This window comes from Heterodontus francisci, chromosome 25 (genome assembly GCF_036365525.1).
Source record: "Heterodontus francisci isolate sHetFra1 chromosome 25, sHetFra1.hap1, whole genome shotgun sequence".
Taxonomy (NCBI): domain Eukaryota; kingdom Metazoa; phylum Chordata; class Chondrichthyes; order Heterodontiformes; family Heterodontidae; genus Heterodontus; species Heterodontus francisci.
The window spans coordinates 73,822,447-73,846,965 of NC_090395.1; the positions used below are offsets into that span (position 1 = coordinate 73,822,447).

Sequence of the window (24,519 nt, forward strand, 5' to 3'; positions counted from 1 at the left end):
GCTGAGTTTCCTACATTACAATAGTGACTACACCGCAGAAGCACTTCAATGTATGTAAAGCGCTTTGGGATGTACTGATGTCATGAAAGGTGCTATACAAATGCAGTTTCTTTCACTGTACTGATGTGCATCGCGTGTCTGCTCGCTGTATAATAAGGAATAAAGTCTTGAGGCTGACTCTATATTAGAGTTAAATAACAAAGATGTAAAATGTAGTCAGCACTCAAAGACTAGAGACAAGCTCTACATACAACTCACCTGGGGCCTGGAACGTATTGACATGAGTTCAGCTACATATGGAGTGGCTACAGAGAGTATGGAGAACTGTCACTCAGGCAAGGTCAGGTATATTGGTTAATAAGAGAGTTACAACAGAGCCAAACTTTCAAGGAAGAAAGTAGTTGGGATTGAAATTTATAAAACAAGCATACTGTTAAAGAGAAATTCAGTAAATATTTTATTTTACAATAATGATGCTCAGATTTTAATGAGTCTTAGACAAAAAGAGTGGTTGAGACTTCGGCTGCTGTGTAAGGTGAAGCATTATGACATCTCAACATTAGGCACCTTGTGAACTCACGGCAACACAAGTTCTTTATAAACTGTCAGTGGAAGTCAATTAGTGTCACATGCATTTCACTGGGGATAAATATGTGAACGATATCCTGTTCAAAATCAGACAGACAGAGAGAGCAGAGAGTGAGATCACATAGTGGGAGAGATCAGAGGGCATTCAGGAGAGAGTGAATTAATGCAGAATACAAGCAATGGGCTGAATTTTGTTCAGCTCCCGATGTCGGGCTCCGTGGGGGGGGGGGGGGGGAAGGGGGGGGGAAAGGGGTGACCTCTGCACTTTGTGCAGTTGTAGTGGGGAGGGGAGGGGAGGGGAGGGGAGGGGAGGGGAGAAGGGGTCAGCTGTCATCTGTCAACACAGCCCTTTAAAAATTGCGCCAGCACCCGCGCAGAAATAGGCAATGCTGTTGATGGCGTCGCCAAGGCTGCCCCACCATGTGAGGGAGCGTTCAGTGACTGTCAGTGATAGCATCAGACACAGCTGAGATGAAGCGAGGTTTGAACTGCGACAGGACCTGTTTTTATGGGTTTCACTTTGATACTGCCTGCAGACTCTCAGTAACAAGCCACAGCATGTCACCAGGGAATACAATTAGTACATTAATACTCACACCGCATTAGCTCATTAATTAAATGACATAAGAGCCAAGTACCGGGGAATGGTTTACCACTTACCGCCAATCACTCCTATACAGAAATAAAGCTCCACAATACTTCTGCAGAATGAAGCGATGATCATGCCTGAGCTCGCCAGCAGTCCGCCCATTAGCACCACTGGCCGACTTCCATACCTATTCACCAGGACACTACTGACAGGACCTGAAGGAGAGCAGAAGATTGGTTAATATGGGAGCCTGAGGAATGAGGGGAGTCAGGACTCCACGCCTGAATCTGTCAGCATGATGTGATTGAAGTCTCTCTCAAGCAGGCTGGAGGTTTGTATGGTTCCTGAGTGGCTCCAAGGTCTCTCTCCTCGCGCTAGTTGGCATTCTCACTCAGAGACTGTGGGGTTGGTGAGGCTGGAAAGGAAAGGTCAAGGTGTTCTTCTGATTGTTCATTCTTCTATTTACTGAGACAAGAGCACCTCCACCCCCAATTAGGAACAGGAGGAGGCCATTCAGCCCCTCTAGCTTCTGGCCCATTTGACACACAGTGTTACTGGGTCTTACTGTTTAGACGAGCTCAGGACCATAGCACACAGGGTATTTATCTATTCAGCAACTGGGAAAGCTGAGGCAATGGGGCTGAAATTCCTTAAATGCTATTTCTCCAGGCCTTTTGCCAAAGTTATGGTGATTGGGAATTCATAGAGGACGTATTTTGGCACAATTAAACTGATCGTGTCCTTTAATAACACCAAGAAAGAAAGAACTTGCATTTATATAGAGTATTTTAGGACCTTGGGATGTCCATAAGTGCTTTACAGCCAATAAAGTGTGTTGTAATGTGGGAAATATAGCAGTGAATTTTTGCATAGCAAGTTCCCACAAACAGAAAGGCCCAATTTTATTTTAGTGATTTTGGTTGAGGGATAGATATTGGCCACAGAATTGGGGAGAACTCCCCTGCTCTTCTCTGAATAGTAGCCATGGGATCTTTTACATCCACCTGAGAGATCAGACAGGGCCTAGGTTTAACATCTTGTCCAACAGACAGCATCTCCGACAGTGCAGCACTCCCTCAGTACTGCACTGGGGTGTCAGCCTAGATTGTGGACAATGCTACCCACTCAGCCATGGCGGACACCAGAGCTCATTTACTGAAGTTTAAGCTTTGAAGAGAGAGTCATGCAGGGGCAAGACTTCCATTATTGGAGACTACTCACTGTTCCAGACAACTACCTCATCTTTCAGTTCCTGCTAAATTATTCTGTGCCACGCCTGGCCCCGGCACCACTTACATCCACCCCAAACCAGTTCCACCAGCTACCGGCGCCAGTCTTATGCAGGCCAGCTCCTCAGCATCAATCAAGACGATGAGTAAATGTGTAGAGACTCTGGTGAACAGAACCACTGCCTGGACCAACCGTCTTCTATCATCTCTGCAGCTGACAGATGCTGTGTGCAGCCTCTGCTGAAACATGCGGTTTATCAGCCTCCCCAGACACAGCAGGAAATAATCTGGCAAATAAATTAAAAACAAGAGGCCCTCACATTCACTGAGTTAGAACGGCTCTGAATCTCTGTAATCTCACACTTCCTTCACCCTGGATTTAATAGAGTGACAGGATTTACATCACAAGCAATAGCAGTAGCAGTGGCTCCATGGGTAATACTCTCACTGCTGAGGCAAAATGTGTGGGTTCAAGTCCCACTCTGGAGGTTTGAGCACAAGCTCCAGGCTGACACTTCCAGTGTAGTACTGATGGTGTGCTACTTTTATAATGAAACGTTAAACCTGAGGCTCTTTCTGCCCCTTGAAGTGAACGTACAGGGTCCAATGGCACAATTTCAATGGCAGCAAGTAGTTCTCCCTGGGGCCAATATTGATTCTGACCCAACATAGAGTCATAGAGTCGTACAGCATAGAAACAGACCCTTCGGCCCACCGCGTCCATGCCCACCACAATGCCTATCTATACTAATCCCACCTGCCTGCATTAATTCCATATCCCTCTATGCCTTGCTCATTCAAGTCCAGATGCCTCTTAAATGTCGCTCCTGTTCCTGCCTCCACCACCTCCTCAGGCAGCTCATTCCAGATACCCACTATTCTTTGTGTGAAAAATTTACCCCTTTGATCCCCTTTAAACCTCCTCCCTCTCGCCTTAAATCTATGCCTTCTAGTTTTTGTCACCCCTACCATGGGAAACAGACTCTGGCTATGTACCCTATCTATGCCTCTCATCATTTTATATACCTCTATCATGTCCCCTCTCAGCCTCCTTCGCTCCAGGGAAAACAGACCCAGCCTATCCAATCTCTCTTTATAACTCAAGCCCTCCAATCCAGGCAGCATCCTTGTGAATCTTTTCTGCACCCTCTCTAGCTTAATCACATCTTTCCTGTAGTGCGGCGACCAGAACTGCACACAGTACTCCAAATGCGGCCTAACCAATGTTATGTACAACTGTAACATGACGTCCCAACTCTTGTACTCAATGCCTCGGCCGATGAAGGCAAGCATGACATACGCCTTCTTCACTACCCTGTCTACCTGTGTTGTCACTTTCAGGGAACTATGTACTTGCAACCCAAGGTAACATCATTAAAAACAGATTAGCTATGCATTATTGCATTGCTGTTTGTGGGAGCTTGCTTTATGCCAATTGACTGCCATGTTTCCTACATTACAACATTAACTAAACATCGAAAATACTTCATTGGCCCTGAGAATGTGAAAGATGCTAGAGTCTTTCTTTTCAGATTTACACCAGATCTCTGCAGGTTTCTTCACTCTCCCGTTGAAGTTACAGCAGGGAAATAGCTGAAAACATTTCAAGCCCATTGTTCTCATTGGCCATTTGTGGGATCTTGCTGTGTGCAGAAATCACTGCCAGATTTGTCTGAAAAACAGGCACTGCACTTTAACAACTTGCATTTATATGGCACCTTTAACGAAATAAAACATCCTAAGGCGTTTCACGGTAACGATTATCAAACAAAATTTGACACCAAGGCACATAAGGAGATATTAAGACAGGCAGGTGGTAAAGCAAGTCTTAAAGGAAGAGAGCGAGGCAGAGAGGTTTTGAGAATGGAATTTCACTTCATATGAATTTGTCTTGCGTTTCCATGAGGTATGACCAATGACGTATACAGGCAGGGCCCTGCTCAGAAGCTGGGCTCAAGTTTCATGGGAAACTGATTTCAGAACCAGCTGGGAGAGGTCAGGTACCAGCACTCTCTCATCACACCATCATAACTGCACAGCTCACCCACCCATCCCCAAAACACAGGCCTGCATTTGCCTCACCCCAATGCCCTTGGCCGCTCACTTATTCTGCCACCAGTAACCGGCACTCCTACGAGGCACAGTCACCCAGTACCATGACAGAAGAGCACCAGACGTGCCAGCTGTATCTCTTGCCACAGAGTTAGAAGGTTGTGGATTCAAGCCCCACTGTGGAGACTAGGGCTCATAATCCAAGCTGACGCTCCAGTGCAGTACTGAGGGAGTGCTGCACCATTGGAGGTGCCGACTTTCAGATGAGGCTTTACAAAGTCTGAAATGAAGCAACTTTTCAAAGGAACAAAAAGAGCAAATGTTTTAATTCAAGTGGGATGACTCGATAGCAGGCCTTATCACATGCTAAATGGAGACTAGTGGTCAGCGAGGGAAGCAAGGATTAATGGCTCAACACAAATTAACTGAGCAGTTATCGGGAAAGCCTCTCACTTAATAGAGCTCCATTGTCACCAGCGCTGGGCTCCACTTGTCACTTTGCACTAGGACCATTGGCAGCCATGCTTCAGCTTCCCAGCCCCGAAGCTCTGGAATTCCCTCCCTAAAACTCTCCACCTCTCTCCTCTTCCTTTAAGACGTTCCTTAACACATAGGTGTTTGACCAATCATTCAGCCAACACTCCGAACATCATCTTTGGCTTGGTGTCAAATTTTGTCTGATAATGTTCCTTTGAAACACCTTGGGACATTTTACTAAGTTAAAGGCGCTATATAAATGCAAGCTTCCGTTGGTTTGTCATTGTTGGGCTCTTGTTTTTGTTGTAAAGTCCAGGTCCAGGGATCAGGCTGAGAAGAGGGAAGAAGAGCCGACACTTTATATTGAACTATTAACACAAAGGGTGGGGGACTTGTGTGATGGGTGACGCAGGGAGAGGGTGGAGGCACAGGGAGAAAATTTAATGGAGAACTGGGCAAGATATTTGAGGGAGTGGAAAATTGAGGGGTCAAGATTTTGGGATCAGCTAGCTGAATTTTTTCCATTCTTGCGCAGAATCAAGGATCACCATTGGCTCCCTAGTGTAAGGGTCTTCCATTTGAATCCTCTAATCTTGGTCATCCCCTCCAATAGATCAGTCACCATTTCCCTTACGTTGACTCCCGCTATTCTAGGGGTCTTGCCATCCCCCTTGATGAGGTCCTCCTCATGGGATGTGAAGTTCTCTTGTACATTAAAGGTGCTATATAAATGCAAGTTATTGTTGTGAGGAATGTTGGCTCACTTTGTGCTCATGACAATAAGCCCCTGTGAATCAAAGCAATCTATTTGGGGATGGATGATAGTCAGGGGCTGTTTACTGATACACTGAAGGGCACCCAGCACCTGCTCCCAGGTATTGTGCGTGAAGGCCTAGGTTCAGTGACACACTGCGTATCAATGTGTAAGGTGGTGAGCCATGTTTGTGAGGCGTGTGTAAGGCTGGTTACAGAGACAGAATTCACAGCACTGAAACAGGGCATTTGTTGTGTCCCGGGGTACCCACGAACATAGCCCTTGCCACAGTGTCACTCTCCCAAGGCCAGGTAAACATGTGACAAATGCTGTCACCTTCCTCCCTCCCCTACACAACCAGCACCCAGCAGAGATGCTGGGAAATACCCAGCTCAGCTCCCTCTGGATCTTATACGAGGATTTAGTGATAATTCTGCATTAGATACAAAGTAAAGCTCCCTCTGCACTGTCCCATCAAACACTCCCAGGACAGGTACAGCACGGGGTTAGATTCAGAGTAAAGCTCCCTAAAAAAGAAAAAAGAAAAAAAAAGGGTTAGATACAGTGTAAATCTCCCTCTACACCGTCCCATCAAACACTCCCAGGGCAGGTAGAAGAAGAAAAAAAAACGGAGTTAGCTACAGAGTAAAGCTCCCTCGACACTGTCCCCCATCAAACACTCCCAGGACAGGTACAGCACTGGGATTGGCTGCTCTCTGATTTGGGAGCCTGAGTGCCTCAACGAGGTGCAGCTGACTGTGGCTGTGTGCAGATGTTGGAGGCTGCAGGCTGTGTGACTGCTGCAAGAGAGAGACTCAAAACGAAACAAAAGTTTGTTCCAAATTTCAACAAAGGAAGGAAGGTAGAGAACTGGAAGAACTGGAAGCTCTCTTGTGATAAAAACAAGAAATGCTGGAATCACTCAGCAGGTCTGGCAGCATCTGTGGAAAGAGAAGCAGAGTTAACGTTTCGGGTCAGGGACCCTTCTTCGGAACTGACCCGAAACGTTAACTCTGCTTCTCTTTCCAAAAATGCTGCCAGACCTGCTGAGTGATTCCAGCATTTCTTGTTTTTATTTCAGATTTCCAGCATCCACAGTATTTTGCTTTTATTTTAGCTCTTTTGTGAGTTTGTTTTATCCTGAAGTCTTTTTCATTGATTGTTGGGGGTGGGGAAAGAAGAGACCTGAAGACCTTGGGTGGGGCTGCATTGTTCAATAGGGAGCTCCTGTGCTTAACATCTTTGGATAGGGAGCTCCCTCCCCACCCCAACTACTAAGCCTGGGACAGCTGGAGCTGCCCAGGTGAAGAGACTTCTCTTCTCTTTTCTCTTATCTGAACATCGAAGGAGGCGTTTGCCTTGGCAGCTTACAGCTGACCCAGGTGAAGACATCACCCCACCCTCCCAACTGGAAGACCAGCTACAAGACTGGCACAGTGGCGCAGTGGTTAGCACTGCAGCCTCACAGTTCCAGGGACCCGGGTTCGATTCTGGGTACTGCCTGTGCGGAGTTTGCAAGTTCTCCCTGTGTCTGCGTGGGTTTCCTCCGGGTGCTCCGGCTTCTTCCCACATGCCAAAGACTTGCAGGTTGATAGGTTAATTGGCCATTATAAATTGCCCCTAGTATAGGTAGGTGGTAGGGAAATATATAGGGACCGGTGGGTATGTTATTGGAATATGGGATTCGTGTAGGATTAGTATAAATGGGTGGTTGATGGTCGGCACAGACTCGGTGGGCCGAAGGGCCTGTTTCAGTGCTGTATCTCTAAACATAAACTAAACAAGACTTCTTTAAAATACCAACAAAGACTGATTCCTCCTGGCCTTCCTCGCCCTCAGCCTCTTCCCCTGTGCTACATCCTTTAAATGTTGCTTTTTTGATTTATTGTATTTGCTCTTTTTTTTCTCTCAGCAAAGTGCCTGTAACTCTTCTACCCCATGACTTCTCAGTCCTCTCCGGTGGCGGGGCCCTCCTATGCTGCAGCAGCTGCGACAGCTGCTCCTGTGGCCCCATCACCATTTAAAATCTTAACATCAAAGCATGGGGTGAAGAGTTACACTCATCCTAATATGACTATTGAGGCTTGTGTTAAGGCAATGGCCGTGGTTGTCGGCCCCTCGGCCATTGTTGCAGCCTCAAAGATGTATGGGAAGGCTGTGTTCTTCCTGAAGGCCGAGCGGGCTGTGTCCCTCGCCCTAAGTACGGGGCTCACAGTGGGTGGGATTTTCCTGCCAGTGGACCCTCTGGGGGCCACTGCACATCGGGTAACCTTGTCGAACGTCCCACCCTTCATTCCTGATGAGCTCCTCCTCCCCCAGCTACACCATCTGGGGGAGGTGAGGTCAGGGATCACCCCAGTCCCGCTCGGTCTTCGGGAGCACAGCCTCCGACATGTGTACTCCTTCCGCCGTCAGCTATTCATGCAGCTGGCGCGGGAGGAGGTCTTGGAGGGCCACTTCGGTATCGAGTTTCAGGGGACGGCCTACCGCGTCTTCTGGACCTCGGATGGGGCGCGGTGCCACGTCTGCAAGGGGGTGGGGCATGTTCGTAAGAACTGCCCCAATCTCCCGGCCGCCAGTTCCACCTCGGCGGCCCAGAGTGGTTCCACAGCACCTCCTCCCACTCCCCCCAACACATCCGATAGACGCCGCTCAGTCGGTTCCGGAGGCTGTGGTTTTCACAGCCTCTGGCGGGGAGGGGAGCGTCCGTCCGAGCAGAAGGAAGACGCGGGGAAAAAAGAAACATCATGAGGCGCGTCCCCTGGACACTTTGACTCAACCCGAGCCTGAGCTCAGCCCAAAGCCCATTCCCATGGAATCCACCTGTCCCAGGGCTGGGCTCAGGCCCAGGGTGACGAAAAAGGAAAAAAAGGGTGCGGAGGCGGAGGCCTCTGATGACATGGAGGTCTCTGAGCCTCTGCGCCCTAGTGGGAAAAAGAGGAGAAGGCACCCCTCCACAGAAATAACACAGGGCCCTGAGGTGCTGGGCCCATCTGTTGGAGGGGAGCTGTCTCCTGTTTCGGGTCCCTAGGTTTCCCCTACCGCCACCACCAAGGCTGCAAAGTCCGGGCAGGAGCACTCTATTCCTCAGGATGCAGGGGACGGGAAGGCCCCGGTACTTGAGGCCCCTCCTGAAGGAGTAAGTGGGGCCCTGCTTGTGGTGGGGGAGCCTGGGGACGCCGCCCATTCTGCCACTGCTACTGGGTCGGGTGCCGTGAATGAAGGGGAGGGCGAGGCCCCAGAGGGTCGGGCATCCCAGCTGGAGTCCACCACCAACCAGGAGACACCCGACTCAGTTATAACTGAGAATGCTGCCCCATCTGCTGGACCTGTGGGTGCTGGCGGAGCGGGAGATAGCTTCCTCTCTCCGCCTCCGGTCTCGGCTCCGGCTGGATTTCCGGAGTCGGGATCTTATGTCTCCCCTGGACCACTCATTGGCCTGGGGACAGAGGTGGAGGGGGGTCCTGGGCTGCTGGCACCCACAGGCTCCAATTTTACAATAGAACCCAGAGAGGACTCCTCCGCCATCGATCCTGGGGGTGGGATCGTGACGGAGGCGGGACCAGCTGACGCGGCCGGGACGTCCGCCCCACAGTGTGTGGTGGATGTGTCGGCCGCTGGCGGTGACGACCCGGAGGAGGATGGGGATTCGCTGTGGGGCACGGAGGATGATCTTGATTCCATCGCCAGTGAGGTGGTGGAGTCCCTCGTGCCTCCCACCGAATCTCATCTCATCCCCACGGCGGAACTCCGGGATTTCCTCGCGGTTTGCAGGGGCTGCCGCAATAAAGTTCAGCTGGCCCTCGACCGCTGGTCGAATCTGGCACTGATCATCCAGTCCGTCCGTGCTGCCCTGAAGGTATAGGGCAAGCGCGCGGGTGTGAAACTGGTTGAGAGGCACCGGTTTAATGTGTTCCTCAGTGGGTTGCTAGGGGAGTGGAAGGCCAGGTGCACTTCCACTCCCTCCTCACAGTGAGCTGTTGGTGACGGGTTTTAAGTACCTTTGACATGAAGATAACCATAGCCAGCCTCAACATCAATGGCAGCAGGGGGTCTCACCGCAGATTTCACAATCTCTCAGTCCTTAGGGAAGGGAGATACGCGGTGAGCTTTCTGCAGGAAACACACACCGTTCCGGGAGACGAAGCCACCTGGCTCCTGGAGTGGCAGGGTGGGGTCTACATGAGTCACCTCACCCCTATTTCTAGTGGGGTGGCTATCTTGTTGGCCCCGACTTTTCAGCCGGAGATCTTGGGGGTCAAGGAGCTAGTGCCGGGCCGCTTGCTCCACCTCGCCGTTCGCCTGGGTAGCGTGCCGCTCCACTTTGTGAACGTGTACGCGCCCTGGCCCGGCGCGTTGCAAGCGCGCTTCTTTGAAGAAGTGTCCGCTCTCTTGAGCTCCATCGATAGCAGCGAGTGCATCATCCTCGGGGGGGATTTTAACTGCACCCTCAAGGTGGGGGATCGCTCCGGTCCCCAGCGCGGCCAAGCGTCGGTGGAGAAGTTGAGGGGACTGATCATCTCCCTTAACTTGGTGGACGTCTGGCGGAATCTCCATCCCGACTCCAGCGCCTTCACGTGGAGGTCTGGAGGAGGGGGGTCGCGAATCGACCGCCTCTACATTTCGCAGGCGTACGTCTCCCACGTCTCGGCGGCCTCCATGCGGCTGGTGCCGTGCTCGGACCACCACCTGGTGTGGGCGGAGTTCACTCTGGAGGACGTGCGATTTCGGGACTCGTTCTGTCGATTCTGGGCCCACTGGAGAAGGAAGCAGGGGGGCTTCCCCTCCTTGAGGCTATGGTGGGATGTGGGCAAGACTCACATCCGCGTCTTCTGTCAGGAGTATGCGAAGGGGTCGACCAAGAGGCGGGAAGCCGAGATCGGGTGCCTTGAGAGGGAGGTGCTCGACTTGGAGTCCCACCTCGGTCATGCCGTCGTGGACCCGGCCCTGTGGCAGGCGTACAAAGAGAAGGGCGCGCTGAGGGACCTGCAGCTCATAGGGTCCCGAGGCGCGTACGTGAGGTCGCGGATCCAGATCCTGGAAGATTTGGACCGCGCCTCACCCTTCTTCTACTCGCTGGAAAAATGGCGGGGGGTCCGTAAGCAGCTCGTCGAGCTGCTGGCCGACGACGGATCCTCCATCACGGATCCGGAGGGAATGGGCCTCCTGGTCCGTACTTATTACAGTGTGTTGTTCTCTCCGGATCCGTCCGGCGAGGATGCGCGCAGAGTTTTGTGGGAGGACCTGCCGCAGGTCAGCCCAGAGGGCGCCGAAGGATTGGAGGCTCCGCTCACGTTGGCGGAGCTGACTGGCGCCCTCCACCAGCTCTCGAGGCGCAAATCCTCAGGGCTGGATGGGTTGACCGTGGAGTTCCTCAGGGCGTTCTGGAACGTCCTGGGGGACGATTACGCGCGGGTCCTGGGGGAAAGCCTGGCGACTGGGGAGATGCCCCTCTCGTGGCGCAGGGTGGTGATCGTCCTGCTGCCGAAGAGGGGCGATCTCCGCCTGCTTAAAAACTGGCGTCCGGTCTCCCTCCTCAGCACGGATTATAAGATCTTTGCCCGGGCTATGTCTACCCGCCTGGGCTCCGTGCTGGCCCACATGATCCACCCCGACCAGTCCTACACGGTCCCGGGCCGGTCCATCCAGGACAACATCCACCTGGTCCGGGACCTGATCCATCTTTCCCAGAGGACTGGTCAGTCAGTCGCCTTTCTCTCCCTCGATCAGGAGAAGGCGTTCGACAGGGTGGATCACGATTACCTTTTCGGGACTCTGCGCGCTTTCGGACTCGGGCCGCATTTTGTGGCCCGGGTCCGACTTTTATACGCCGCCGCAGAGTGTCTAGTCAAAGTTAACGGGTCCTTGACGGCGCCCCTTCGCTTTGGGAGAGGAGTGCGTCAGGGATGCCCCATGTCCGGCCAATTGTATACCATCTGCGTGGAGCCCTTCCTGTGCCTGCTTCGCAGGAGGTTGACGGGATTGGCTCTGCACGAGCTGGCCATGCGGGTCGTCCTCTCGGCTTACGCCGACGACGTGCTCCTCGCAATCACAGATCCCGTTGACTTGCGGAGGATGCGCGACTGTCAGCAGACCTTTTCTGCCGCGTCCTCCGCGAGGATCAATTGGGAGAAATGTTCCAGTCTCCTGGTTGGTCAGTGGCGGGTGGACTCCCTGCCGGGGGAGATGACACCTTTTGCGTGGAGCACCACACACCTCCTCTATCTGGGAGTCCACCTTAGCCCCGCTGAGGAAGCCTGGCCGGCAAACTGGCAGGAGTTGGAGGCGAAAGTCACCGCTCGGCTGGGGCGCTGGACAGGACTGCTCCGAGTGCTTTCCTACAGGGGCCGAGCGTTGGTCATAAACCAACTGGTGGCCTCCATGTTGTGGTACCGGTTGGTCACTTTGGCCCCGCCCCCTGTATTTGCCACCAAGATCCAGAAAAAACTCGTTGATTTCTTCTGGGGCAAGAGGAAACACGGGGTCTCTGCCGCGGTCCAGAGTCTCCCGATTGAGGAGGGCGATCATTCGCTGGTGTGCATCCGCACCCAGGCTGCGACTCTCCGCCTTCGGACCCTGCAGAGATACCTGTACGTTGAGCGTCCTCCCAGATGGTGTGCGCTGGCGACGTATTTTTTCCGCCAGTGTCACTGCCTTCAAGACGACACGCAGCTCCCGGTGGAGTCCGTTAGCCGCACCTCTCTGAGGGAGTTGCCTGTCTTTTACCGGGATCTATTCCGAGTCTGGAACATGGTCGCCTCCAGTCAGGGTGCTCCCCCGCCGGCGGAGGAGAGCGCCTCGGCTGTCCGGGCGGCAGACTCCGGGGACGGTCCGGCGGGCGGAGGAGTAGCCGAAACCCCCGGGACGCCCCTCACTGCGGGTAGCGAGGGGGCTCGGGAGTGCGGAGCGATCCCGGCCGAGCTGACCCCCGCTCGGCCGGAACTGCTCATCGGACCCAGGCCCTGAAACCCTCCTCGGGAGCCGGTCCCGCACAACCCGAGCCGCCTCTCGGAAATGCCCTCTGTGCCATTCCAATCGGCGCGGAGGGGTTTCCTGTACGGGCTGCTCCTGCACACTCTCCACTTCCTCGCCCTCGTCAGCCGGCCGGACACGCCCTGGCGGTCCGCGTTGCCATCTGGCGGCGAGGGGAAACCCCAATGGAGGTCTCTCTACGCGGGAGTCTTCCCCCTTTACATTGGGGACCTGGGATGGAGGGTGCTGCACAGAGCAGTCCCGTGCAATAGACTTTTCAGTAGGTTCACGGACTCCCAGGCCGCCTGTACTTTCTGCAGCCTGGACGAGTCCGTGTTCCACGTTTATACGGAGTGTGCGAGGTTGCAGCCCCTCTTTGAGTATCTGAAGGGGCTGCTCCTCAAATTCTGGCTGCACTTCAGTCCCACGCTCCTGATCTTTGGGCACCCGGTGCGGAGGGGCTTGGGCCGGGAGGAGGATCTCCTCGTCGGTCTGCTCCTGGGCCTGGCCAAGGTGGCAATTCACAGGTCCAGGTTGCGGGCCGTCGGGGGTTCCGTCCTCCCCGATTGCCTGCCCCTCTTCCGCGGTTACGTTCGCGCCCGGGTGTCCCTGGAGAAGGAGCATGCGGTGTCCGCCGGTACGCTTGAGGCCTTCTGCGACCGGTGGGCACCGCAGGGACTGGAGTGCATTGTCGACGCCGAAAATGGCATTTTAATTTGAGTTTTTGTTTATTTCTGTTTTTAATAAAGTTATTTTAAAAATATAAGTGTGTATATAAAGGGGGCCTGAGGAATAAAGGCCCCCACGACATAAAATATATAAAAGGGGCCTGGGGTATAAAGGCCACCTTGGAAAAAAAAAAGAAAAAAAAAAGGGTTGGAAGAAGAAAAAAAAAACGGGCTTAGATCCAGAGTAAAGCTCCCTGTCCACTGTCCCCATCAAACACTCCCAGAGCAGGTACAGCATGGGATTGGCTGGGCAATTTGGGAAGCACTTCCTGCCTGCAATCAGGGTGATCAGCTGCACCTGTGTTGCTGCAACTGCAACTGGAGAGGAGACAGCAGAGTGGAGTTATTGCAAAGTGGTGGCTGTAGAGTGGAGACAGCTGCATTTATTGTGGAACTTTTGCAAGAGTAAGAAGACCTGCAAGTCATTTTGGAGAGGTGGGTGTTGTAGCACCAGAGAACTGTTGGTTGTTTGGACTGTTGGGGGAGGGAGGAGGCACCGGAAGATCCAGGGGTGGGGCTGCCAAATTCTATAGGGAGCCCCTGTATTTGCTCTTGTGTTTATCTGCCATTCTGCAGCCACTGCAGGCTCCCTCCCCACCCCCAACTTTGTGGCTCGAGACGGCTGGAGCTGCCCGGGTGAAGGCAATCTTTATACAACAGCAGAAAAGGGAGAGAACAGGGCAGCTCTAACCGACCCGGGCGAAGAGCCCTCCCCTAACTGGAAGATTGAACTGTAGACTCTGCAGGAAGGTGCTCCAACCACCAATTGAACTGTAATATCCTCGCAGCTGTTCTCTCCCTTCCATCACTCGGCCACCTATCCTCTCCTCTCCTTGTCCTTTTCAGCCCTATCCTCCTCTACTCCCATCCTCCCACCCCATCATATTGCTTGAGCTAAAGAGAAAACTATTGTGTGCTTTGTTTCTTGGGGGTGGGCATAGCTTTGCAACCCCATGGCAAGCCCCTCTTCGCCGGTGGCGGGGCCTTCCCGTACATATGCTGCTGCGGCTGCACCCGTTGTCCCGTCACCATTTGCATTAATAACATTGAAGTGTGGGGTCAAGAGCTATGTCCACCCAAACATGTCAATAGAGGCATACCTAAAGGCAATGGCCGAGGTTGTCGGCCCTTCGGCCATTGTTGCTGCCTCAAAAATGTACGGGAAGGTGGTGTTTTTCCTGGACTGAGCGGGCGGTGTCCCTGGCTCTGAGCAAGGGGCTCACCGTGGGCGGGACCTTTCTGCCAGTGGATCCCCTGGAGGCCACTGCGCAAAGGATCATTCTATCGAACGTCCCACCCTTCATTCCTGGTGAGCTCCTCTTTCCCCACCTGCACCATCTGGGGGAGGTAAAGACGGGGCTCACCCCAGTCCCGCTCGGTCTTCGGGAGAACAGCCTCCGACATGTGTACTCCTTCCGCCGCCAGCTATTCATGCAGCTGGTGCAGGAGGAGGTCACAGAGGGCCATTTCAATGTAGAGTTCCAGGGGACGGCCTACCGCGTCTTCTGGACCTTGGATGGGGCACGGTGCCATGTCTGCAAGGGGGTGGGGCATGTTCGTAAGAACTGCCCCAACCTCCCGGCTGCCAACTCCACCTCGGGAGCCCAGGGTGACGCCGCTGCAACTCCTCCCACCCCCCCCCCACCCCCAACATCTCCACCAGACACCATTCAATAGGTTCCGGAGGCTATGATCTTCACAGCCTCCGGCAGGGTGGGGAGTGCCCGTCCAGGTGGAAGGAAGGCGTGGAGGAAAACTAAACATCAAGAGACCCGTCCCCTGGACGCATTGACACGACCCGAGCCTGAGCTCAGCCCAAAGCCCGATCTTGGGGAGCCCACTTGCTCCAGGGCTGGGCTCAGGCCCAGGGTGACTAAAAAAAGAGTGCGGAGGCGGAGGCCTCTGATGACATGGAGGTCTCTGAGCTTCCGCGCCCAACTGGAAAAAAGAGGAGGCACCCCCTCCACAGAAGTAACACAGGGCCATGAGGTGCAGGGCCCATCTGTTGGAGGGGAGCCGTCTCCTGTTTCGGGTCCCCAGGTTCCCCCTGCCACCACCACCAACATCAAGGCTGCAAAGTCTGGGCAGGAGCTCCCTACCCCTCAGGATGGAGGGGAGGGGAAGGCCCCTGTACATGAGGCCCCTCCTGAAGGAGTAAGTGGGGCCCTGCTTGTGGTGGAGGACCCTGGGGACGCCGCCCATTCTGCCACTGCCACTGGGTCGGGTGACCTGAGTGGAGGGGAGGGCGCGGCCCTAAAGGGTCGGCCCTCCCAGCCGGAGTCCACCACCAACCAGGAGATACCTGACCCAGTTATAACCGAAAATGCTGCCCCATCTGCTGGGCCTGTGGGTGCTGGTGGAGTTGGGGATGGCCTCCTCTCTCCACCTCCGGTCTTGGCTCTGGCTGGATTTCCAGAGTCGGGAACTTCCGTCTCCCCTGGACCACTCATTGGCCTGGGGATGGAGGTGGAGGGGGGTCCTGAACCGCTGGCACCCACAGGCTCCAGTTTCACAGTAGAACCCAGAGAGGACTCCTCCGCCAGCGATCTTGGGGGTGGGATCGTGACGGAGGCGGGACCAGGTGCCGCAGCCGGGACGTCCACCCCACAGTGTGCGGTGGGCGTGTCGTTCGCTGGCGGTGACGACCTGGAAGAGGACGGGTCTCGTTTTGGGGCAAGGAGGACGACCTTGATTCCATCGCCAGTGAGGTGGTGGAGTCCCTCGTGCCTCCCACCGAGTCTCCTCTCATCCCCACGGCGGAACTCTGGATTTCCTCGCGGCTTGCAGGGGTTGCCGCGATAAAGTTCAACTGGCCCTCGGCCGTTGGTCGAGTCTGGCGCGAATCATTCAGTCCGTCCGTGCCGCCCTCAAGATAGCGGGCAAGTGTGCAGGCGTGAAACTGGTTGAGAGGCACCGTTTTAATGTGTTCCTCAATGGGTTGCTGGGGGAGTGGAAGACCAGGTGCACTTCCACTCTCTCCTCACAGTGAGGTGTTGGTGACGGGTTTTAATTACCTTTGACATGAAGATAATCGTAGCCAGCCTCAACATCAACGGCAGCAGGGGGGCTCACCGCAGATTTCACAATCTCTCAGTCCTTAGGGAAGGGAGATACGCGGTGAGCTTTCTGCAGGAAAACCACACCATTCCGGGAGACTAAGCCACCTGGCTCCTGGAGTGGCAGGGTGGGGTCTACATGAGTCACCTCACCCCTATTTCTAGTGGGGTGGCTATCTTGTTGGCCCCGACTTTTCAGCCGGAGATCTTGGGGGTCAAGGAGCTAGTGCCGGGCCGCTTGCTCCACCTTGCCGTTCGCCTGGGTAGCGTGGTGCTCCAATTTGTGAACGTGTACGCGCCCAGGCTCGGCGGGTTGCAAGCGCGCTTCTTTGAAGAAGTGTCCGCTCTCTTGAGCTCCATCAATAGCGCCGAATGCATCATCCTCGGGGTGGGGGATCTTAACTGTACCCTCGAGGTGGGGGATCGCTCCGGTCCCCAGCGCGGCCAAGCGTCGGTGGAGAAGTTGAGGGAACTGATCATCTCCCTCAACTTGGTGGACGTCTGGCGGAATCTCCATCCCGACTCCAGTGCCTTCACGTGGAGGTCTGGAGGAGGAGGGTCCCGAATCGACCGCCTCTACTTTTCGCAGGCGTACGTCTCCCGCGTCTCAGCGGCCTCCATGCGACTGGTGCCGTGCTCGGACCACCGCCTGGTGTGGGCGGAGTTCACTCCGCTCCGCACGTGGGCGGGGTCCGAGTACTGGCACTTTAACAACTGGCTGCTGGAGGACGAGCAATTTCTGGACTCGTTCCGCCGATTCTGGACAACTGGAGAAGGAAGCAGGCGGACTTCCCCTCCTTGAGGCTATGGTGGGATGTGGGCAAGACTCACATCCGCGTCTTCTGTCAGGAGTACACGAAGGGGTCGACTAAGAGGCGGGAAGCCGAGATCGGGCGCCTCGAGAGGGAGGTGCTCGACTCGGAGTCCCGCCTCAGTCATGCCCTTGCGGACCTGGCCCTGTGGCAGGCATACAAAGAGAAGAAGGGCGCGCTGAGGGACCTGCAGCTCATAGGGTCCCGAGGCGCGTACGTGAGGTCGCAGATCCAGATCCTGGAAGATTTGGACCACGCCTCACCCTTCTTCTGCTCGCTGGAAAAATGGCGGGGGGTCCGTAAGCAGCTCCTGCTCCGTACTTATTACACTGCGTTGTTCTCTTCGGATCCGTCCAGCAAGGACGCGCATAGAGTTTTGTGGGAGGACCTGCTGCAGGTCAGCCCAGAGGGCGCCGAAGGATTGGAGGCTCCGCTCACATTGGCAGAGCTGACTGGCGCCCTCCTCCAGCTCTTGAGGGGCAAATCCCCAGGGCTGGATGGGTTGACCGTGGAGTTCCTCAAGGCGTTCTCAGTCGTCCTGGGGGACGGTTACGCGCGGGTCCTGGGGGAAAGCTTGGCGACCCGGGAGATGCCCATCTCGTGGCGCAAGACGGTCATCATCCTGCTGCCGAAGAGGGGCGATCACCGCCTGTTTAAAAACTGGCGTCCGGTCTCCCTCCTCAGCACGGATTATAAGATCTTTGCCCGGGCTATGTCTACCCGCCTGGGCTCCGTGCTGGCCCACATGATCCACCCCGACCAGTCCTACACGGTCCCGGGCCGGTTCATCCAGGACAACATCCACCTGGTCCGGGACCTGATCCATCTTTCCCAGAGGACTGGTCAGTCGGTCGCCTTTCTCGCCCTCGATCAGGAGAAGGCGTTCGACAGGGTGGATCACGATTACCTTTTCGGGACTCTGCGCGCTTTCGGACTCGGGCCGCATTTTGTGGCCCGGGTCCGACTTTTATTCGCCGCTGCAGAGTGTCTAGTCAAGGTTAACGGGTCCTTGATGGCACCCCTTCGCTTTGGGAGAGGAGTGCGTCAGGGGTGCCCCATGTCCGGCCAATTGTATACCATCTGCGTGGAGCCCTTCCTGTGCCTGCTTCGCAAGAGGTTGACGGGATTGGCTCTGCGCGAGCTGGCCATGCAGGTCGTCCTCTCGGCTTACGCCGACGATGTGCTCCTCGCAATCACAGATCCTGTAGACTTGCGGAGGATGCGCGACTGCCAGCAGACCTTTTCTGCCGCGTCCTCCGCGAGGATCAATTGGGAGAAATGTTCCAGTCTCCTGGTGGGTCAGTGGCGGGTGGACTCCCTGCCGGAGGGGATGACACCTTTTGCGTGGAGCACCACACATCTCCTCTATCTGGGAGTCCACCTTAGCCCCGCTGAGGAAGCCTGGCCGGCAAACTGGCAGGAGTTGGAAGCGAAAGTCACCGCTCGGCTGGGGCGCTGGACAGGACTGCTCCAAGTGCTTTCCTACAGGGGCCGAGTGCTGGTTATAAACCAACTGGTGGTCTCCATGCTGTGGTACCGGTTGGTCACCTTGGCCCCGACCCCTGCATTCGCCACCAAGATCCAGAAGAAACTTGTTGATTTCTTCTGGGGCAAGAGGAAACACTGGGTCTCTGCCGCGGTCCAGGGTCTCCCGATTGAGAAGGGCAGCCAGTTGCTGGTGTGCGTCCGCACTCAGGCTGCGACTCTCCGCCTTCGGACCCTGCAGAGATACCTGTACGTCGAGCATCCTCCCAGATGGTGTGCGCTGGCGACGTATTTTTCCCCGGGTCACTGCCTTCAAGACGACACGCAGCTCCCGGCGGAGTCTGTTAGCCGCGCCTCTCTGAGGGAGTTGCCTGTCTTTCACCGGGATCTATTCCGAGTCTGGAACATGGTCGCCTCCAGTCAGGGCGCTGCCCCGCAGGCGGAGGAGAGCGCCCTGGCTGTCAGGGCGGCCGACTCCGGGGACGGACCGGCGGGCGGAGGAGTAGCCGAAGCAAGGGAAGGTGCCCTGGGACGGGGACGAGGTGGTGGGGGTAATGGAGGAGTGGACCAGGGTGTCGCGGAGGGAACGATCCCTTCGGAATGCTGACAGGGGAAGGGAGGGGAAGATGCGACTGGTAGTGGCATCACGCTGGAGGTGGCGAAAATGGCGGAGGATGATCCTTTGGATATGGAGGCTGGTGGGATGAAAAGTGAGGACTGTACTAATGCTTTGTCTTTCAACACACCATTAACATATTGTTTGCCTTTGCTCCGTGACCTTTTGGTCAGCTATGTGGCCTGGTCCAATCTGCACCTTCTTTGTTATCTCTTGCCCAACCCCCACCTCACTTGTTTATAATCTGTGACTTTTCTAATATTTGTCAGTTCCGAAGAAGGGTCACTGACCCGAAACGTTAACTCTGCTTCTCTTTCCACAGATGCTGCCAGACCTGCTGAGTGATTCCAGCATTTCTTGTTTTTGTTACAGAAAGGACATAGTTGCTCTGGAGAGAGTACAGAGGAGATTTACAAGAATATTGCCAAGGCTATGAGGAAAGATTGGAAAGGCTAGGGTTGCTTTCCCTGGAACTGAGGCGGCTGAGGGGTGACTTAATTGAGGTGTTACAAAATTACGAGGGGCCCAAAATAGAGTAGACATGAAGGACCTGTCTCCCCCAGTGGAGAGATCAATTATCAGGGGGACAGATTTAAGGTGATTGGTAGAAGGATTAGAGGGGACATGGGGAGAAACTTTTTCACCCAAAGGGAGGTGGGTGTCTGGAATTCACTGCCTGGTGGAGGCAGAAACCCTCAATTCTATTAACAGGTATCTGTACATTCGCCTGAAGTGCTGTAACCTGCGAGGCTATGGACCAGGTGCTGGAAGGTGGAATTAGATTGGGTGGCTAGTTTTTCAGCCAGCACAGACACAATGGGCTGAATGGCCTCCTTCCAAGGTTCAATGGTTATAAGTTATGGTAAAACTTTATAAACACTTGTAGGTCTCAGCTGGAGTATACTGACTACACTCTGGGAAGGATGATAAGGCTTTAGAAATGGTTCCGAGCTTTGTTTTAACTAGAACATTACCAGAGATGAAAGACCTCAGTTATGTGGAGAGACTGGAGAAGCTGGGACGTACATATTGGAGCAGAAAAGGTTGAGGGGAGAATTAATGGAGATGCTCAAAGTCATGAGCAACAACAAGCTGTATTTATATAGCGCCTTTAATGTAATAAAACAGGAACGTTATAACGCAAAATATGACACCGAGCCACAAAAGGAGATATTAGGGCAGATGACCAAAATCTTGGTCAAAGAAGTAGGTTTTAAAAAGTATCTTAAAGGAGGGAAGTGAAGGGTTTGGATAGAGTCCAGTGACAGAAGCATCAGTAACTAAAGGACACAGATTGTAATGTAATTGACATAAGCACCAGAGGCAACATGAGGGAAAATCATTTATTTGCAGTGAGTTTTTATAATCCAGAACACACTGCCTGAGAGTGTGGTGGGGGCAGATTCAGTCAAGGCTTTCAAAAGAGAATTGGATAATTATCTGAAGAGACAAAATTTGCAGGGCTGCCAGGAAAGGGCAGGGGAGTGGGACTGGGTGAGTTGCTCTGGCAGAGAGAGGGCATGGATATGACGGGCCAAATGGCCTCCTTCTGTGCTGTAACTATTCTATGATTCTATGAAATCAATGACCTCTGGTTATTGGCCCACTTACCAGAGGGAATAGCTTTTCTCTCTCCACTCTATCAACACCCCTCAGCATCTTGGAAACCTCTTTTAGGACGTCTTTAACCCTCTCTGTTCTAAGGAAAACAGTCCCAACTTTCACTCCTCATAACTGAAGTTCCTCATACCTGGCAACGTCTTGGTAAACCTCCTCTGAACCCTTTCTAGGACCTTTCTATCTATCCTACAGTGCAGTGTTCTTCAATGATGACAACAATGACTACGCTCAAAATTACTTAATGGGCTGTAAAGTAGTTTAGGAAGATGTGAGGCCATGAAAGGTGCTATATAAATGCAAATTCTATCTTTAATTCAGCATCAGAATCAACATAAACTTCAATCGGTCCAGATGCAGACAGAAATCCCTGCTTTCCTCCAATTATAAGCCGTCAGTGCAGCAGTGAGTCTCCGCGTGAACATAATGCAGTGTGAACCTTGTGCCCTATTCTCATCAGGTAAATCCAGATTTTGCCAGTTGGAGCTCGTTGCTCAATCACAAAATCAGGGCAATGTTGAAACATGGTCTGTCATGACCTTCTCTCGTTTGACCTCCATCTGTTTTATCTCTAGTCCTGATTGGCAGCAACCCAATCATGTTAAATGTCATTGGCCCCAGTTGTCTCGATGCACCATTCAGTGTGGTCACACTGGGCTCATGTGATGGGACAATGAAGCAACATACCATGGGTTGTGGTCTGTGTTGTTGAATCAAAGTGCAGAATGTTTATGGATAGTGCGGGGAGAGTTCTCGATAGGGCAGAACAATGTGGAGAAAGCAGGAAATAACTGTTCCTGCTATAGAGTGCGCCTGGGCATGGACATGTGTGAGGGATAGAGGCAGATGTCAATGATTCTGTTTGTGGGTAGTTGTGTGTATGCATCTGCATATGACGGGGGGGGGGGGGGGGTGCGCGGTGCAGTATGTACACGTGTATCATTGTGTGTCAGCTGGGCTAAGTGGGTAGCATTCTCACCTCTGAGTCAGAAGACTGTGGGTTCAAGTCCCACTCGAGGCTAACACTCCAATGCAGTACTGAGGGAGTGCTGCACAGTTGGAGATGCTGTATTCAGCTAAGATATTAAACTGAGGCTCTGTGTTCGCTCTCGGGTGGCTGTAAAAGATTCCACAGCACTATTTCAAAGAAGAGCAGGGCGGCTCTACCCCAGAGTCCTGGCTGATATTGATCATTCAATCAACAACATAAAAACAGATTATCTGGTCATTATCACATTGCTGTTTGCAGGAGCTTTCTGTGCACAAATTGGTTGCTGTGTTTCCTACTTTACAACAGTGACTACACTTCAAAAGTATTCAATTGGCTGTAAAGTGCTTTGGGAAAGGCACTATAGCAATGCAAGTCTTTGAGTGCGTGTGTGCACGCTTTGCAGGTCTAGCACGGACATGATGGGCTGAATGGCCTCCTTCTGTGCTGTAACCATTCTATGTGTATTTGTGGCTTCTAGTGTAATGGATGTACATCATGTTCTCTGGCTGCCTGTACAACTCACGTGTTGTAGCTCACCGACACCAGTTCTTGAAGCAACACCTGCAGTTCCGGCTGTGACATGGTGACCTAGTTATGAAAGGATCTGAAACTGCCTTTGAAATGCTGAGTGATTCTGCAGACAGCCAACATTAAAGGCATGTTTTCAAAACAAGCCCGATAACGTCGGATACACCAGAACACCCAAGCTGTGCCCTGGAATCTCTTAAAAAGGAATTGTACCACGATTATCAAATAATAACTTCCTGTGCCTCTTATCAATAATTTCATCATACTTTAACAATATTTATTATACTTTATGATTTACATTATTTTTTATTATGCTTTTATTAGAAGGGAGACAGTGGCATAACGATAATGTCACTGAGCTAGTAATCCAGATGCCCAGGCTAATGCCCTGGGAACACGGGTTCAAATCCCACCACGGCAGCTGGTGGAATTTAAACTCAATTAATTAAAAGAGGGAAAAACTGGAATTGAAAGCTAGTGATGCCATGAAACTATCACCAATTGTCATAAAAACCTATCTGGTGTTAAACTCCAGAAAGCTTGTTTTGGAAGGATAATGCCGGAGCCTATCTTTACTCAATTTCACATTTATTGTGCAGGGTAAAAGAATTACAGACATGTAGCTCTTCGTTCAAATCCCTCCACCAGTCTCCATGAGTGGCTGCTTATAAGTGCTCAACTAAGACCCCAATTAACAACCTTCACCTGCATATAATCAAACCATTGATACACAATTAACAGATTAACATCTGGTTCACTAATGCCCTTTAGGGAAGGAAATCTGCCATCCTTACCTGGTCTGGCCTACATGTGACTCCAGACCCACAGCAATGTGGTTGACTCTTAACTGTCCTCTGAAATGGTCTAGCAAGCCACTCAGTTGTCAAGGGTAATTAGGGATGGACAACAAATGCTGGCCTTGCCAGCGACACCCACATCCCATGAAAGAATTTTTTTTTTAAATGAACAGTCACAGACTAATCTGGACCCAGAGAGAAGCAATCTGGAGCAAAAATCAGAAAGTACTTCTTCACACAAAGGGTACTGGAACTCTGGAACTCTCTCCCTCAAAAGGCTGCGAATGTTTAGGACCAATCGAAACTTCCAAGACTGAACTTGATGGATTCTTGTTGGATAAGGGTGTTAATGATTGGTAAATGGAGTTAAGGTGCAGATGCAGCAGTGATGTAATTGAAAGACAGAACAGCCTCAAGGGGCTGAATGGCCTCCGCCTGTTCCTGTGTTCCCTTTATCTCCATGCAGGGCAAACTAATGCACAATGCCCTCCAGAGGCAGGCACTGTAGGCGTCTCTCCCAACATGAAGTATCTCAGCCTCTTTGAGGACAAGCCCATGGAGCTCCTGGACAAGGCACCCAATTCTTGCAGTGGGACCTGGCAAGGTTAGAATCTGGTTACTGTCTGAGCACCTACAATGACGCCCTGGCATCTCTCTGATGCACCACATGCTTCCCTCCACCTCCTTCATCTTAATCCCAACAGAGTGATGCTCACCCATTCATAGCTTCTATGCTTCTTTCCTACAGATTCACAACACAGGAGGAGAATGATGCTCAGCATAAAATCGTACAGTACAGGAGGCCATTTGACCCATTGTGCCTTTGTCAGCTCTTTGAAAGAGCTATCCAATTAGTCCCACATGCCCCGCTCTTCCCTCATAGCCCTGCAAATTTTTCCTTCTCAGCTCTATATCCAATTTCTATTTCGAAATTACTATGGAATCTGCTTCGTATACACACACACATACATATGGGTACACACACATACACAGTTATCAGGGGAATTGGAGTTAATGTTTTAAAATGAATTGAGTGAGCATCTCATCAAGATCAGGAAGGTACAGAAGCTCGTTTTGGGGCCTCGTCCTCTAGCTATAGAGTGTAACACTGAGATCCTGTTCTTGCAGAGAGCTGGCATAGGCTCGAAAGGCCAAATGGCCTCCTTCTGTGCTGTAACCATTCTATGATTCTGTAATTCTATCTGTGTTAATGAACTTGGACTGTGGC

The 24,519-nt window shown here is 52.7% G+C and overlaps 1 protein-coding gene across 1 annotated transcript in view; it reads right to left on the reverse strand.

The window, feature by feature from the left end:
* Positions 1 to 24,519, reverse strand: part of LOC137383991 (monocarboxylate transporter 1-like) — a 51,155-nt gene that overhangs the window by 8,466 nt on the left and 18,170 nt on the right. The window contains exon 3 of the mRNA XM_068057505.1: positions 1,249 to 1,392. Within this exon, the coding sequence (XP_067913606.1) occupies positions 1,249 to 1,392 (144 nt within the window). The remainder of the gene's footprint in view (positions 1 to 1,248; positions 1,393 to 24,519) is intronic.